At 44.8% G+C, this 14,476-nt stretch overlaps 1 protein-coding gene across 11 annotated transcripts in view; it reads left to right on the top strand.

Annotated features, from left to right (window-relative positions):
• Tanc1 (tetratricopeptide repeat, ankyrin repeat and coiled-coil containing 1) overlaps window positions 1-9,788 on the top strand; it is a 226,975-nt gene extending 217,187 nt beyond the window's left edge. For 9 of the 11 annotated variants that reach the window (XM_035446868.1, XM_035446867.1, XM_035446865.1 and 6 more), the window contains 5 exons: window positions 1,083-1,215; window positions 3,034-3,125; window positions 4,865-5,011; window positions 5,868-5,968; window positions 6,548-9,630. In XM_035446868.1, the coding sequence (XP_035302759.1) occupies window positions 1,083-1,215; window positions 3,034-3,125; window positions 4,865-5,011; window positions 5,868-5,968; window positions 6,548-7,976 (1,902 nt within the window). In that variant the 3' untranslated portion in view covers window positions 7,977-9,630. Of the gene's footprint in view, window positions 1-1,082; window positions 1,216-3,033; window positions 3,126-4,864; window positions 5,012-5,867; window positions 5,969-6,547 lie in introns of all 11 variants that reach the window. The other 2 variants (XM_027420370.2, XM_027420369.2) reach the window with 1 other exon arrangement.
• The last annotated feature ends 4,688 nt before the right edge of the window (window positions 9,789-14,476 follow it).

Below are 14,476 nucleotides of genomic sequence, written 5' to 3'. Positions count from 1 at the left end.
CCTGCTCTGATGTCTAGGCTCTGTGAAGCTGTCTTGATTGTGGCCTCTGTGTGTGTGCAATCTTTTCAATTGTCTATAACTCTGTTGTATGCAGTCCAATCTGAGACTGTTAGTCAAGGTTTTTATGCACTCTTCCAAGCCCAAAAGCCCTACCCCTACCAATTGTATATACACTGCAGACATGGAGTTGAACATGCATGCCTCTTTGTAGCTTTATTTTTATCATGTGCTTCATATAAATAAAATCCCTGCATAGGCCATTCAGAAACCACTTTCCCTGAAGAAAAATATTAATTAAACATATAGTTAATTTAGAATATACTAATTGTTTTAAGTTATAATTTTAATTTGTAAACTGAGAATTGGGAGATGTCTGCCAGGGCAGATGCCATGCTCTGTCAGGATGTACATTCCAAACCAGAGCATCATTGAGCTACTTGGGTCTCTTTTTATATTCTGGATAGTAACCTCTAGTGTCGTTTTGAATTCCCAGTAGATTGGTAGGAAATATGTCCAGTTGCATTCACACAACCATCTAAGCTGGACGTAAAGTAGTTTTTTTCTTAGCATTGCCTATGTTGAGTACATGCAGCTATTTCATCATGCCCAGCTGTTATACCGTGACCTCAGACACACCATCTTCACAGTCCTAACAGTGTCATCTCTTTCTTAAACCCTAAAGTGAATGATGCTGGCCCACCTGGCTCCAGGCTGCTCATGTCTGCAGCTTGTCCCCCCACACTGTGAATCTGTGTGTCTGGAGCACGCCTGAGCTCATTGCAGAAGCCTCCCTGCTAGTTGCAGGTGAAAAGGTGACCACGAGTCCTGTCTGTGGCCTTGTGAGTGGGGTCAGATACAGGTCATGTATTTCCGCTCACACCTGTCTGTACCCGTCGGCTTGCCTTCCTCATCACTGGTAGCAGAGTCACCTCAGCAGAGAGAGTCTAGCCATGGGCTTTAGCTCCCTCCTTTCCTTGGTGTCACATCGGTTTTCTTTCCATTTGACACTGCGTGACAGGAAGATCCGCCCTCCTTCAGCCAGGGACTGCTCCTCAAGTTTGTTCTGCCCCTGCTGCTTACAGGTGCTGTATCTGGTGGAGAAGGGAGCTGTGATCGAGCACGTGGACCACAGTGGGATGCGCCCCCTGGACAGAGCCATCGGTTGTCGGAACACCGCTGTGGTGGTTACGCTGCTTAGGAAAGGAGCCAAACTAGGTCAGTGAACCCCACTTCTGTCAGCAGGGCCAGAGATTAGGCTTCAGAGCCTTGCCTGTAAGGACTAAAGATTACCTGCTGGGCGGCTGGCAGTGTGTGCTCACTCTCTCTTTCTCTCTGCCTCCTGCTCTGCTCTGTCTTATGTCTCATTTAATCCCAGTCATCCAGAAAACTGAAGTTGCTTTTGATTTTCTTCTTAAAAAAAAAAAAAAAAATGACATTTTATTTGTGTGTGCCAATCCAAGCTGCACACAGAGGTCAGAGGGCAGTTGGTGGGAGTTAGTTCTTTCCTTCTACCAACCACATGGATCCCAGCGATTAAACTCAGGTCCCCAGCCTTGCAGGCAAATGCCTTCAACCATTGAGCCATCTTGCTGGCCTTTACCTTATAACATTCTCTCCAGGTAAGCAGAGAACAAAGGCTAAGTGGGAGAGGGACACTCACACCAGGAAGTATTAGCATCTTGTTTTTTTATTGCTGTGATGGGAACATGGCCAAGGAAACTCACAGAAGAAAGGGTTAATTGAGGAACTAGAGTTCCAAGGTTGACTCCATGACCATCGTGGTGGGGCGCATGGCAGTAGGCAGGTACTAGAGCAGTAGCTGAGAGCTCATGTCTGATCGACAAGCATGAGGCAGAGAGATAACTGGGAATGAAAATGGCTTTTGAAGCCTCAAAGCCCACCCTGTGACACATAACCTCCCATAAGACCACACCTCCTAATCCTTCCCAAACAGTTCCACCAACTGGTGCTCAACCACTCAAATGTATGAGCCTATGGAGGCCATTCTCATTCAAAAATTTAATCCCTGCAGTTAGGCTCTGCTTTAATTTCAGACGCACTGAGCATCCGAGGCATAGGAAAACCCAGGGTAGTTTCTGTAGAACGGCTGCTGTTCTAGAGTTATCAGTGACAGCTAGACAGAAAGTTAGGACCTCAGTGCACACAATTCCCCTGAAGGAGACATTGAGGAGGTCCTTGGAGCAGAGTGGGCAATTAGCTACAGGTTGTGTGGAGGCCCACATATGTGTCTAGTAGAGCATCACTTGCATTCAGCACGTATACAGGGAAGAACTATAGTGCCCCTGTCTTGGTTTGCTATTATGGAGGCTCTTTGACCGTGAGCAGTTCTGGGTACAAGGGGCTACATGGAAAACGGTTTTTCCCGGTATTAAGCAGTTTCCCTTTTTTATCTTGATCTTATATGTAGGTAGTGGCAATTCCATCTTTTTACTTGAAAAACAAACACAAAACACAGGGAGCTCAGTGGCCTCCCAAGGTGCTTGTGCAGTGACAGAGCTGCATGTGTGTGACAAGGCTATAACCTGTCTAGACCAAAAGAAAAGCTGGACAGGAATGGGAGAGGGGATGCAAGCTAGGTCCTCAGAGCCAGAGCGAACTAAGGTCAGAGTGCAGGGACCTTGGGGACAGCAGCCTCCCACCCCTGCCATATTGGGTGCTGCAGGGAGTGAGGAAGATACCTTTGAGGGCTTCATTGCTTTTACTTGACCCCTTCTTGGGGGAAGGCAAGCATTTGAGATACCATTGTTAGTAGAGCAATAAGGATTTGTGGGCATTGATGAATAAGCTTTTGTGGGCATTGATGATTCCTCATCAGGGACTGCCTTGGCATAAAATAGTTAAGAAGCTTAAACCAGCTTTCTAGAGACCTGCTGCCAGGAGCCCCAAGACACAGCCCAGCACTGTACTTTGCCTTGAATTCCTGCAGTTGGTACTGTCAGGTGTCGGGGCTGCAGCAGGGGATTGCTTCCTCTGGGCCACGGAAGCACCCCTGACAGCATGTTTATTTTGCAGGAAATGCCGCTTGGGCGATGGCCACATCCAAACCTGATATTTTGATTATACTTTTACAGAAATTGATGGAGGAAGGAAATGTGATGTACAAGGTAAGTGCTTTGCCTCTCTCGGTACTATTGTTGTTGACTTGGAACCACCTCTTAGCTTGGTATTGGATGCTGCAAACACGTTTCTGTGCAGAGCAGTAAATTAGCAAGAATGGAGTTCTGAAACATTCCACCCTGACCTCTTGCCCAGGAGCCTGTTAATCTCCACACAGCAGAACCTTAATGGGAAAGCACTTTCTTTGAGTTTGAGAACAATTGTTGGTAATGCTCCCAGCTGTGACTGTGACTTCCTGTGTGAAGCTGCTGCCTGAAGGAGAGCCACTGTTAGGTCAGCTGACATATCTCACAGAAACGTCCCTCAGCTTCCCCACTTCTCAAAATTCCAAGCATGGCACTGGACCTGGTCATGAGGGACACAGCAAAAGACATCAAAGAGCATTTATAGAAGAAAAAAAATTTAAGGGGGCGGGAGGATGGTGCAGTCAGTGGCTGAAGTTGTTGACTGCCAACACTGGCAGCCTAACTTGAATCCTAGGTCCCACTGGAAAAAGAGAGAACTGAATTCTACAAGTTGCCCTCTGACTTCCATGTGCAGTTTGTGGCATGTATGTGCCTACACAAAAGAAATATATGCCAAATAAAGAAATACATTTGAAAAGAAAATTAAAAGAGCCATCCAGTACCTTGCCGCTCCCCCCCAATTTTTCACTTTTTAGTTCTTAATTCTATAAATTTGGGGATTTTAAGTTTTTTTCCCAAATGATCTGTGAGTTTAGATATATGGTGGGTAGCCATAGTGAATGCTTGCAGCTTTGCAGTCTGTGTAGATCAGACAGCCCACTGCTGGTACAGAGGTAGGCATAGGATATATATATCATTCATATATATATATGCACAGGCAAAGGAGCAAGGTTGTGCCCCAGGAAAACTATAAATATCTGCCTATGGCCACCACCTGACTTAGGAAGGTGTGTAGGCTGTTTGCATAGATTACTACTCTTTCCAGACCTGTAATTAGGTAGAATTAAGATTATTCGGGGCATGTGGTGGTGGTGGTGGGGGGATTGTGACTACTTTAATCCTTTTCACTACTAGGCAGCTTTCTCCGCTAGGTTGTTCATTTATTTCCTTTTTGTTGTTTTGCTCTTCATGGTAACAAATAACGAGGCATATAGCATGACCCAGCAGGGTTCCCAGCTTGGAGTCGGTTGGAAATTGAGTTCAGGGTGTATATTGTTGTGGCTTTGAAGTGGTTTTAATATGGATTCTGCTAGGTAATTATGTCAGAAATACCAAGCCATTTCCAGCAGGCTGCAGCTCCCGCTGAGAAGTGAGGCTGACTGAGCAAATGGATTTCTGTAGCCTTGAGAGGGATGTGCTGTGGCTCTGATTTCTGAAGCCAGTTCTAACAGGAAAATTATTATTCTACAGCCAGCTGCAGGTTTATCCACGAGGCACAGCCTGCATTAGGAATGGCGACATCTTTTCTTTGGCCTTCTATTATCCTTGAAATTAAAATGTATTGCAGTAACACTGAAATTATATGTGCGAAGATAATTTGATGCATGAAGATGGAGAGTTGGTGATTTTGCAGTTTACAAACACTTTCTTGTTAAGCCTGAGCATGTTGAGAAGAGTCAGTGTCATGGTTCCCACTAGGACACCTACCTACTCGTGGATCCTTCTCTTGCACTGTGATGCTTGTACGTGGGGGTCTTCAACATGGTGGTTCCTCTTAGAGCCCTAAGAAAGGATAATTTGATGTGATTTTTGAATCCTAGAAAGGGAAGATGAAGGAGGCAGCCCAGAGGTACCAGTATGCCCTAAGGAAGTTCCCTCGGGAAGGATTCGGAGAAGACATGAGGCCATTCAATGAACTCAGAGTCTCCCTGTATCTCAATCTGTCTCGATGCCGAAGGAAAACAAATGTAAGCCAGGAGGGTTTTTGTTTTGTTTTGTTTTGTTTTTTGTTTTTTGTTTTTTTTTTTTTTTTTACATTCAGTTCTTTAGCAGCAGTGAAGGCCATCCTTTAGGCTCAATCTTGGGACTACCAAATCTGACTGGGGTGCTTTGGGAACCTGCTGCTCTCGGTGACCTCTCAAAGGTCAAGGTCACACACTGCCCACCTCCCCAAATGCTGATGGAATGCACTTAAGTTGAATTTCCTTTGCTTCAGTGAAAGCAGCAGACACAAGCTGTACCCCTCTCCCCCAGCTGATGCTACCAGCCTTGTCAACAATCAAGGGCTTACCCTCCCCACATGAAAAGTTCAACACCAGTATCTGTTAAGTCAAGCTGCCTCCTGGCCGTTAGGTTTGCTCAGAGAGCCTGTTTAGTAAATGCTAAATTTATAACCAGTAATGGTTAACTTATAGTTTATTACTATAGATGTTTTATAGTTCTTCCTACTGATATTTGAACTTCATCCCCTCTACCTCCACCCAGTGTCACTCACCTGCTTTGGGCCCCACATCACCTGCCCTGCTGAGAGAGAAGAAGGATGCATGCGTGCACACAGACACATATAGACTGTGCTTGGCCTGGACCCTTTCCGGCCACCTATGCCTTCTGTGCCCTGTTACCACTGCTCTCTCCTGAGTCATAATTGTTGCTTCTATACGGGATCTTTAAGAGTAGCCATAGGCTCTGATTATCTAATTTTAACAGGCAAGTGACGGAGAAGTGTGCCTTGCCCTACCCCCCAGGTCCTAGTGCTCCTACTCTTAGAGCCAAGCTCTCAGGAGACAGCTACTTCTAATTTGTGTGTTTACCTATCCACCACAGGACTTTGGCTTGGCAGAAGAATTTGCTTCAAAGGCTCTGGAATTGAAACCCAAGTCCTATGAAGCCTTTTATGCCCGGGCAAGAGCAAAAAGGAATAGCAGGTACTGTCTGGCGTCACCCATGTGACTATGGGTTTTTTTTCTTTCTGGGAGGTCAAGCCTGCTAGATTAGGTTGAGGGTATTTTCCTTCATCAAGGCTGTTACTCTGACAATTTGCATTCTTTTTAATAGAGGCATGTTAGTGGGTGTTACTGTAGTGGCTAACCTTTCATTTTCCTGACATTCTAGTATCTTCGCCACCCACCATACCTCAGCACAGAACACCTGCTGACTTCTTGATTCAGTGTGACTGACAAATAGGGGTGGCATGGAGGCAGAGCAGGGTTATGTCTGACCTCTGAGTTAGAAGGGGGCATGATGAGAGCCAAAGAAGGTAATGTGAGCAGGATTCTGGCACCTTCTGTCTGTGAGCCTTTATGGATAGATCAGGGAGTCACAAAGCCCTGGGTTAGAGTGCAGCCCTCTACTTGGTCCAGCAACTCTGGGCTAAGCAGGACTTAACCAGCTCCACAAGTGCTCGAACCTCACTCTTTCCCCTCTGAGGACAGCTAGATTAAGGATAGTTACAATCAGAGCATGCTCACATGACCCCTAATCACACATTCTGCTTTCATTTGAAGGCAGTTCCTGGCAGCCCTGGCTGACTTGCAGGAGGCTGTGAACCTCTGTCCCACAAACCAGGAAATCAAGAGGCTGTTGGCTCGTGTTGAAGAAGAGTGCAAGCAACTCCAGAGGAACCAGCAGCAAAAACAGCAGGGGCCCCTGCCAGCTCCATCCAATGACTCAGATAATGAAGAGGACGTGCCAGCCTCTAGCTTAAAAGACCACTTCCCCATCGAGGAGGCAGAAGAGGAGGAAACCTCCTCGCAGGAAGAATCCATTTCCCCGACTCCCAGATCCCAGCCACCGGCCTCTGTCCCTTCTCAGTATATCCGAAACCTTCAAGAGGGATTACAGTCCAAAGCCAGGCCAGTGTCACCTCAGAGCCGGGCAGGCATCAGCAAGTCCCTGAGAGAGACTGTAGCTCAGCCAGGCTTGGTTATGCAGCCTACAAAACAGGCACAGATAGTGAAGACCAACCAACATCTGGGTTCTGGGCAGTCTAGTATGAGGAGCAGTAGCGCAAAACTACAAGTTTCTTCCCAGAACCCTCCGCCAAGTCCCATGCCTGGTAGAATATCTGCAGCCCCTACCGGGAGCAGAAACCAGCATTTGGAAGGAACGGGTCCCTTCACTGCAGGAACTGGTTGTGGCCATTTTGGGGAACGGCTGGGCCCCAGTCAGAATCTTCAGCTGCAGCGCAGTGAGAGCGGCACTGCATATCCTTTACCAAGCAAAGTCAAAGCTGCAGAGCGGCTCTTGGCTCATGCCTCCATGACCGTGGATGTAGCTCCTCCAAGCCAGGGTGGACCAGTGAGCTGCAGTGATGTGCGGCACCTGGCTTCCCACACTAGCTCCGGCTCTTCTGGCTCTCCATCCAGCAGCATTAAGATGTCAAGTTCAACCAGTAGTTTGACTTCCAGCAGTAGTTTTTCAGATGGATTCAAGGTCCAAGGACCAGACTCTCGAATCAAAGACAAAGGTACCAACCAGGTGCAGGGCGGCACCACTGAACACAGGCCCCGCAATACTCCATTCATGGGCATCATGGACAAGACTGCCAGGTTTCAGCAGCAGAGCAATCCTCCAAGTCGCTCCTGGCACTGTCAGGTGGCAGAGGGGCTACTGACAAACACAGCCACTGCAGCTGGCCTGCAGTCTAACTCCGAGAAGTCCACTCTCAAGCCAGGAGGCTATTGTAGCCAAGCCAAACCCAGTTCATTTTCTGCCCTGAGCGCAAATGTCCACAATGGGGCACAGGTGAAGGAGCTGGAGGAGAGTAATTGCCAAATTCCAGCCCTGTGTCAAGACAACAGGATAACTAAGGGTGTTCCTCACCTGTACCAGGAAAACATCTCCAAGCAGCCGCCTCATGTCAGTACGGAAGCCCACAGGAGCCACCTCACTTCAGCGAAACCAAAGCGATCATTCATAGAGTCAAATGTGTGAGCCTTAAAGCAACCCTGTGTGGTATCTGGAGTGCAGTCTGTTGGCTCGTGGTAGCGAATAATGTCGTCTTCTTCTTCTTTTTTTTTTTTTTCATTATAAAAATTACATTTTAGCCATATATTCCACCTCCTGGGTGGATCCGATGCCATTGACATATTAAAAATATAGGATAAAACTATAGTAAGTAGCTAGAAATCACCCACAAGCAGGAATACTAAACAGAATTGAAAATTACAGTCAGCTTCTACCTATCAATTTAAAGGCTGCCAAGGAGACATCAACCTATGCTGTTCTCTTAGGAGACCATTTGGTTTGCTATGTACAAAAGCACATTTACTTAGAAAAGAAAAGAAAAAAAAAACATTGGTAAAAGATTTTAATTCCTGACTTAATATCTGGAAGTGTGTTCTGGCTAAAATGGGGAAATATTTAAGTTACAGATCCCTTTAGCCACACCCCAGGTCTTACACATGCATAAAAATTACAACCTGAGTGGTTTCTAGATGAATATAAATGTGACTGTAAACAGCAGGGTTTTTTTTTTTTTTTTTCTTTCTGTGAGGGAAATATGAGCACACCCTAGTATCATTCCTGTCATGGCAGTTACTCAGAGGGGATCAAACACTTACTTCTATGTTACAGTCTTTTTGCAGAGTATTTTTATAGTCCCCTTTTGGAACTATATTTATGCTTCACAGTGTTGCTGAAGAAAGGGAAGAGGCTATCTAGCATTTTGATTGTTACCAGGTCAGATACTTGCGTGCAAAAGTAATAAGAGAAGCACTCTTGATGGTGCCTACAAATTATCTCTAACTGGTTCCAGAAGTCCTCAGGACAGTGCTGGAAGTCTCTGAAACAAGCCTCCAATGTCCTCTAGGGCCAGGGTTTAAACAGGACCCTTGAGGACTGGGTGTTCGTTTTTGTTTTCATTATTGCAGTCATTATTTCGTAATCACATGTTGTATATATAAATGGCTAGCCCAGTTTTATTCAGACTTGTAAATATAACCCAAAAGAAGTTAATCTAAAGACAAACAACAGAACCCCGCCATTGATCTGCATGTCCTCTGTAAGCTTCATCCATGCTGGTCACTGCACTGAACAATGCGTTCTCATGGCATGTTAACAGTATACCCGTAACAGCACTTTATCTCATTGTATGAACACCTCTGAGGTGCTAAAGTCCAAGCTGGCCTACTATTCCTCTGTAAAGATAAGGTACAGGGATTCAAGGTATTTTTATATGGAAAATGGTATTATTGGAAGATGTTCAAATGCTGGTTTGAGAGAAGTGGGGGGAAGTATTTTATATGTTGAGATGTGAGATGTATTTTCTAGAACTGGGGAGAAGGAAGTTCTATATTTGCAGAATGTTTTAAAAATGAATAGCCGTGATGTCCCTGCAAACATCACGAAGGTTTTTGTACGAATAGGAACCTTGCAGTATGACTCAGCGTTTGTTCCTGTGTGTGTAGCGTGCTTTGTACAAAAAGCTAGGCCATTTGTATGAGCTTTCTCTGAGTTCTGCTCTAATTACTATGGCTATTTATTGTTTTCTTTAATATTTGTGAAAGTCTTTCTCCTTTGTTATGTAGTTTGTTTCTGCACAACTACTGTACTTTTCCATATGGAATAAAAACCATTATTACAAGTGGGTTGGGCTTCATTGATCAGGGGTAAGTAGACAGTAATATCTCTTCAACAGCTATCTGCCTCATTTTAATGTTACCCTAAAGAGTGAAAAACGCTTTCAATATGCCAACAAGCGCATGTTTCATTTTCGTTTCAGAATAAAGTGGGAGCTCCTAGAAATTCCAGAGTAGTATTGTAATTGGTGACTTTTCCTTAAGTAGGAAAGAAGCACGAGGCAAAGCAATGTGTACTAATGGGCTCGCTGGCTACAGGTTATCTGGAACCTGGTAACTGGCAATGCCCTGAGCTCTGTAAGAGACCAGAGCTCGGAAGAAGGGCTGGTGCTTCTGGCACATTTGCATTATCTTTCAGTCACAAGTGTCTATTTGTCTTCATACCCACAGATTGGTTCCAAAGCAGTCAAGAGATTATTTTGTTGTATCATGATGCAATTCTTTCTTGAAATATTTTTATATTTATGTATTTTTTAACTTAAATTTTTTTGAGACTTTCCCTCATGCATATTGTATCCATATTTCTACAACTCCTTGTCCTCCATCCAACTCCTCCCTATCACCCCCACGCTCTCTCAGACCTCTCAAATTCATAACCCTTCAATTATTGTTACACAGACACGCATGTGCACGCATATACATACCCCTAATCTGTGGAGTTCAGCTATTGTTACTTATATGTATATGTATTTAGCACTGAATAGACTATTGGGGTCTTGCCCCTTGAGAAGATTTAATTCTCTCAGCAGCCTTTAATTGCCTGTAGTTCATCTAGTGGTGAAATTTCCCTCATCCTTGTTGGCATATTTCTATTTTTTCAAGTTCTCTCTCTCTCTCTCTCTCTCTCTCTCTCTCTCTCTCTCTCTCTCTCTCTCTCTGTGTGTCTGTGTGTGTGTGTGTCTGTGTGTGTGTGTTTACATCCCAACCACAGTTCCCCTCCTTTCTGCCCTCCCAGTCCCTTCTCTACCCCATGCCTATCCACTCCTCATCCCTATCCACTCCTCATCCATTTCTATTCAGAAAAGGGCAGGCCTACCATGAATGTCAACCAAGTATGACATATCAAGTTGCAGTAAGACTAGGCACCTCTCCCCATTGTGCTGGATAAAGCATCCCAGTGTTGAGGAGTAGGGTCCCAAAAGTCAGCAAAAGAGTCAGAGACAGCCCTTGCTCCCACTGTTAGGAAGTCCCACAAGAAGACCAAGCTGCATAACTGTGACATGTATGCATGGGCCAAGGTCAGTCCCACTTAGGCTTCCTGGCTGTCAGTTCAGTCTCTGAGCCCCATGAGCCCAGGTTTGTTGATTCTGTGGGTTTTCTTGTGGTGTCCTCGACCCCACTGGCTCCTACAATCCTCCCCCCAACACACACACACACACACACACACACACAGGACTCCCCCAGGACTCCCCCAGCTCCGTCTGATGTTTGGCTGTAGGTCTCTGCATCTGTTTCCATCAGTTGCTAGATGTTTTTCTGATGACAGTTGGACCAGGCACCAATCTATGAGTATACTAGCTAAGACTCCTAGTAATAGGGGATACGTATCCTGAATTGACCATCTCCTGGAACCAGGCAAGAACCAGCTACAAAACCTTCCACCTACTATTTGTCCTGTCTGCAAGATGTGCTGGGGTAAAGGTGGCACAGAAATGATAGTAGTGGCCAACCAGTGACTGGCTGTTCCAGCTTTACACCCATGCCATGATGGGGAGCACACCCTTGACACTGCCTGGAGGGCCAGGACCCAAAGGCTGGATGACCCAGAGACCTAGGATAGAACCAAACACAATGGGTAAAAAACGTCAGTGAAATGATTCTTAATGATATTCTGCTATACTCATGAACTTTTTTAAAAATTTTTTTATTAGTTCAAATTAGGAACAAGCTTGTTTCACATGTCAATCCCTTCTCCCTCTCCCACCCCTCACCCCCCTCATGTACTTTTAAAAAATAATTTTCTTGAGAATTTCATACATGCATACAGTGATATATGACCATACTCCCAATTTCCTCTTCCAGTCCCCCTGTGTGCCTATCAACATGTACTGTCCCATCTCCATGGTTTCAGTTTTTCTAACCCATTAAATCCAGTTGGTGCTGCGCATTATGTGTGTGGGTGGGCCTCACTGGAACAAGGGGACATACCTGTGGGGACACCTTCCTAAAGATTGACTCTCTTTTCCTCCACAACAGTCATCTGCCCGGAGAACTCTGAAACTAAATAATTTAGGTTACTGTCTTGTTCATAATGTTGCTAGAAGCCTAAGTGTCTCTAGTCCTCAACACTATTTCAAGGTTAAAACAGAAAAATGGGCCGCGGGGGCCAAAGTAGTACTGAGTAATGCATAGCTCTTGTCTTGACTCTCCTGGACAGCAACCAGTGTGACGACTGACATGAAGTTGCTGTTGTGATTTAGTCTTAGTAAAGACTGGACACGCTCATTATCCAGGCAAGAAGTGAAATCTTGTGAAGCTCCAGGTCAGAGGGCACTGGACACTGCTTCTACCTACTCCTGAACCAACCACTCAGCCCACAGCATCCAGTGGGGCAGGGGGAGTAGGAGGGAGTGTCTTGACCCTTTTTGTGAGATGGTCTTGGATTTGTTTTTTGCTTTTGTTGAAAGGGGGGTTGTTTGGCATTGTCTGTTTATATAAAGTGTGAATTTGGTTTTGCTTTATTGGAAACCTTAACACATATATTTTTATGTGTATGGGTATTTTGCCTGCATGTCTGATGCCACGGATCCCCTGGAAGTGGAGTTACAGACAGTTATGAGTCATCATGTGGGTGCTGGGAATTGAACCTGGGTCCTCTAGAGGAACACCCAATGCTCCTAACCACCAGCCATTTCGATAGCCCAATGCATCTAAAAATAACTTTTAAACTGCCCTTTCTAGCAGTGACTTTCAGTGATTGTAACTTTTATGTGAAAAGCTAGCCAGCTTCCAGCAAGTTTATTATAAAACAAACAATACAAAGAGATACTTGGTCCAGTGGTGGCTTTCTTTTAGGTAAAAACTATTAGAAATAATAGCATGGTTTCTGTATGGATTTCAATTTAAAGCACCACTTTGTGGAACTCATTTTTGCCACAATTAAACTGTAAATCATATAGAATAAAATATATTCCCTTCTACAATAATAGATGGAAGGATCTATCTATGAAACAAAAGAAATACAGTTCGGTATCTGTTTAAAAACTCCTAAAGCAGTGGTTACAAAGAAAGGACATTGTTTTTGGCAGCTAGGTTTGGCAATTTTCTGTAAAGGAACTTAATTGTATGTTTATGAAAAGTAAAAGGGTATTTACATTGTTTCTCTGTTTTTCTTTTTTCTTTTTGAAACAGTGTTCCTCTGTAGCTCTGGCTGTCCTGGAATTCACTCTGTAGACCAGGCTAGCCTGTAATCAGAGATCCACCTGCCTCTGCCTCCAAGTGCTGTCATTAAAGTGGTGTGCCACGACTGCTTGGCATTTTTTTTCCAAGAGGTATTTTATTTATGCACAACAGACTGGGACAACTTGTAATTACATGTCCTCAGTGCTTTTCATTTACAAAATATATGAGCATTTTTTTTTTCTGAATTGTTTGTCATGTTGTATTTCTGCTGTTTATGGAGGCCAGAAGAGGGCACTGGATTCCCAGGACCTGGAGTGACAAAGGCTTGTGAGCCACTCTGTAGGCTCTTTGAATTGAACCGCAGTCATCTGGAAGGGCAGCCAGTATTCTTAACTGTTGAGCCACCTCTCCAGCCCCTCATTTACAAAGTTTTTTAGTATCTTATTTTGTATTGTGCTACATGAATGATGGGACACTTTCCCACTGAGCCATCCCCTAGGCCTTTTTAAAAATTCATTCAGTAATATGTTCATATATTCATCCATGTATTCATGTTGTTTGAGACAAGGTCTCACTCAATAGTGCAGGATGCTCTGGTGGTATTGGCGTAGACAGGTATTGGCAAATACATGGGAACCTACCTGCCTGCGTTGGCCTACTGACGGCTAGGTTATAGGCTTGAGCCTATACAAATTGTTTCTGCTTTTATGACATGTATGGACATGTATCCAGACCTAGCCTATAACTCAAGAGAGTGAACCAATAGTGATGCAACACTTCCAAATAGTGATACTGTACCTTTAACATCCTAGGGTATGATCAAGCCTGGCACCAAGGTCTGCAACATTATAAGACAAGCACGGATATATGTATGTCATCTTAGGCTCCAGATCATGCAGGTTGCGTGTGGGTAGACCCAGTGGTGTCTGCATGGGGTGACCAACCTCCAGGAGGCCGGGCAGTGCCTGTAGCCTCTAGAATGATAAGACTTTCCATTGCCTTCTTTGGCATTTGTTTTGGTTTTCTTGGTTGATTTTGTGTGTTTAGCTCTATTATGAGAACAGCCTGTCAAGTGTCCCAGGCTAGCTTCTAACAGGCATGTAGCTGAAGGTAACCTTGAACTTCAAGATCCTCCTGAATTTCAGTTAAGTGTCACCATGACCCACCTGTGCCAGAAAGTGTAAACATCCACAACCTTAGCAGAGAGAGAGAGAGAGAGAGAGAGAGAGAGAGAGAGAGAGAAAGAAAGAGAGAGAGAGTTAGTTTATTATAGAAATGTGGGAGAGCATAAGTAGAGGTAGAGACATATCTGGGAGAGTCCAGAATGAGCTGTGTCATGTGGGGAGAGAGAAAGAAGACAGGGGAAAACAGGTACAGCAGCCAGAAGGCCAAGGGTCCAAAAGGCAGGCAACCAAAATGTCTGGATTATATGGGGAAGAGCCTCTGGAAGAAGCAGGGTTTACCAGCCAAACCCTGTAACAGGTAAGGACTGAGGGTGCTGGGAGAACTTGG

Source organism: Cricetulus griseus, chromosome 6 (assembly GCF_003668045.3).
Source record: "Cricetulus griseus strain 17A/GY chromosome 6, alternate assembly CriGri-PICRH-1.0, whole genome shotgun sequence".
NCBI classification, from domain to species: Eukaryota; Metazoa; Chordata; class Mammalia; order Rodentia; family Cricetidae; genus Cricetulus; species Cricetulus griseus.
The sequence above is the reverse complement of the archived record's forward strand: the minus strand, read 5'-3'. Positions and strand labels throughout refer to the sequence as shown.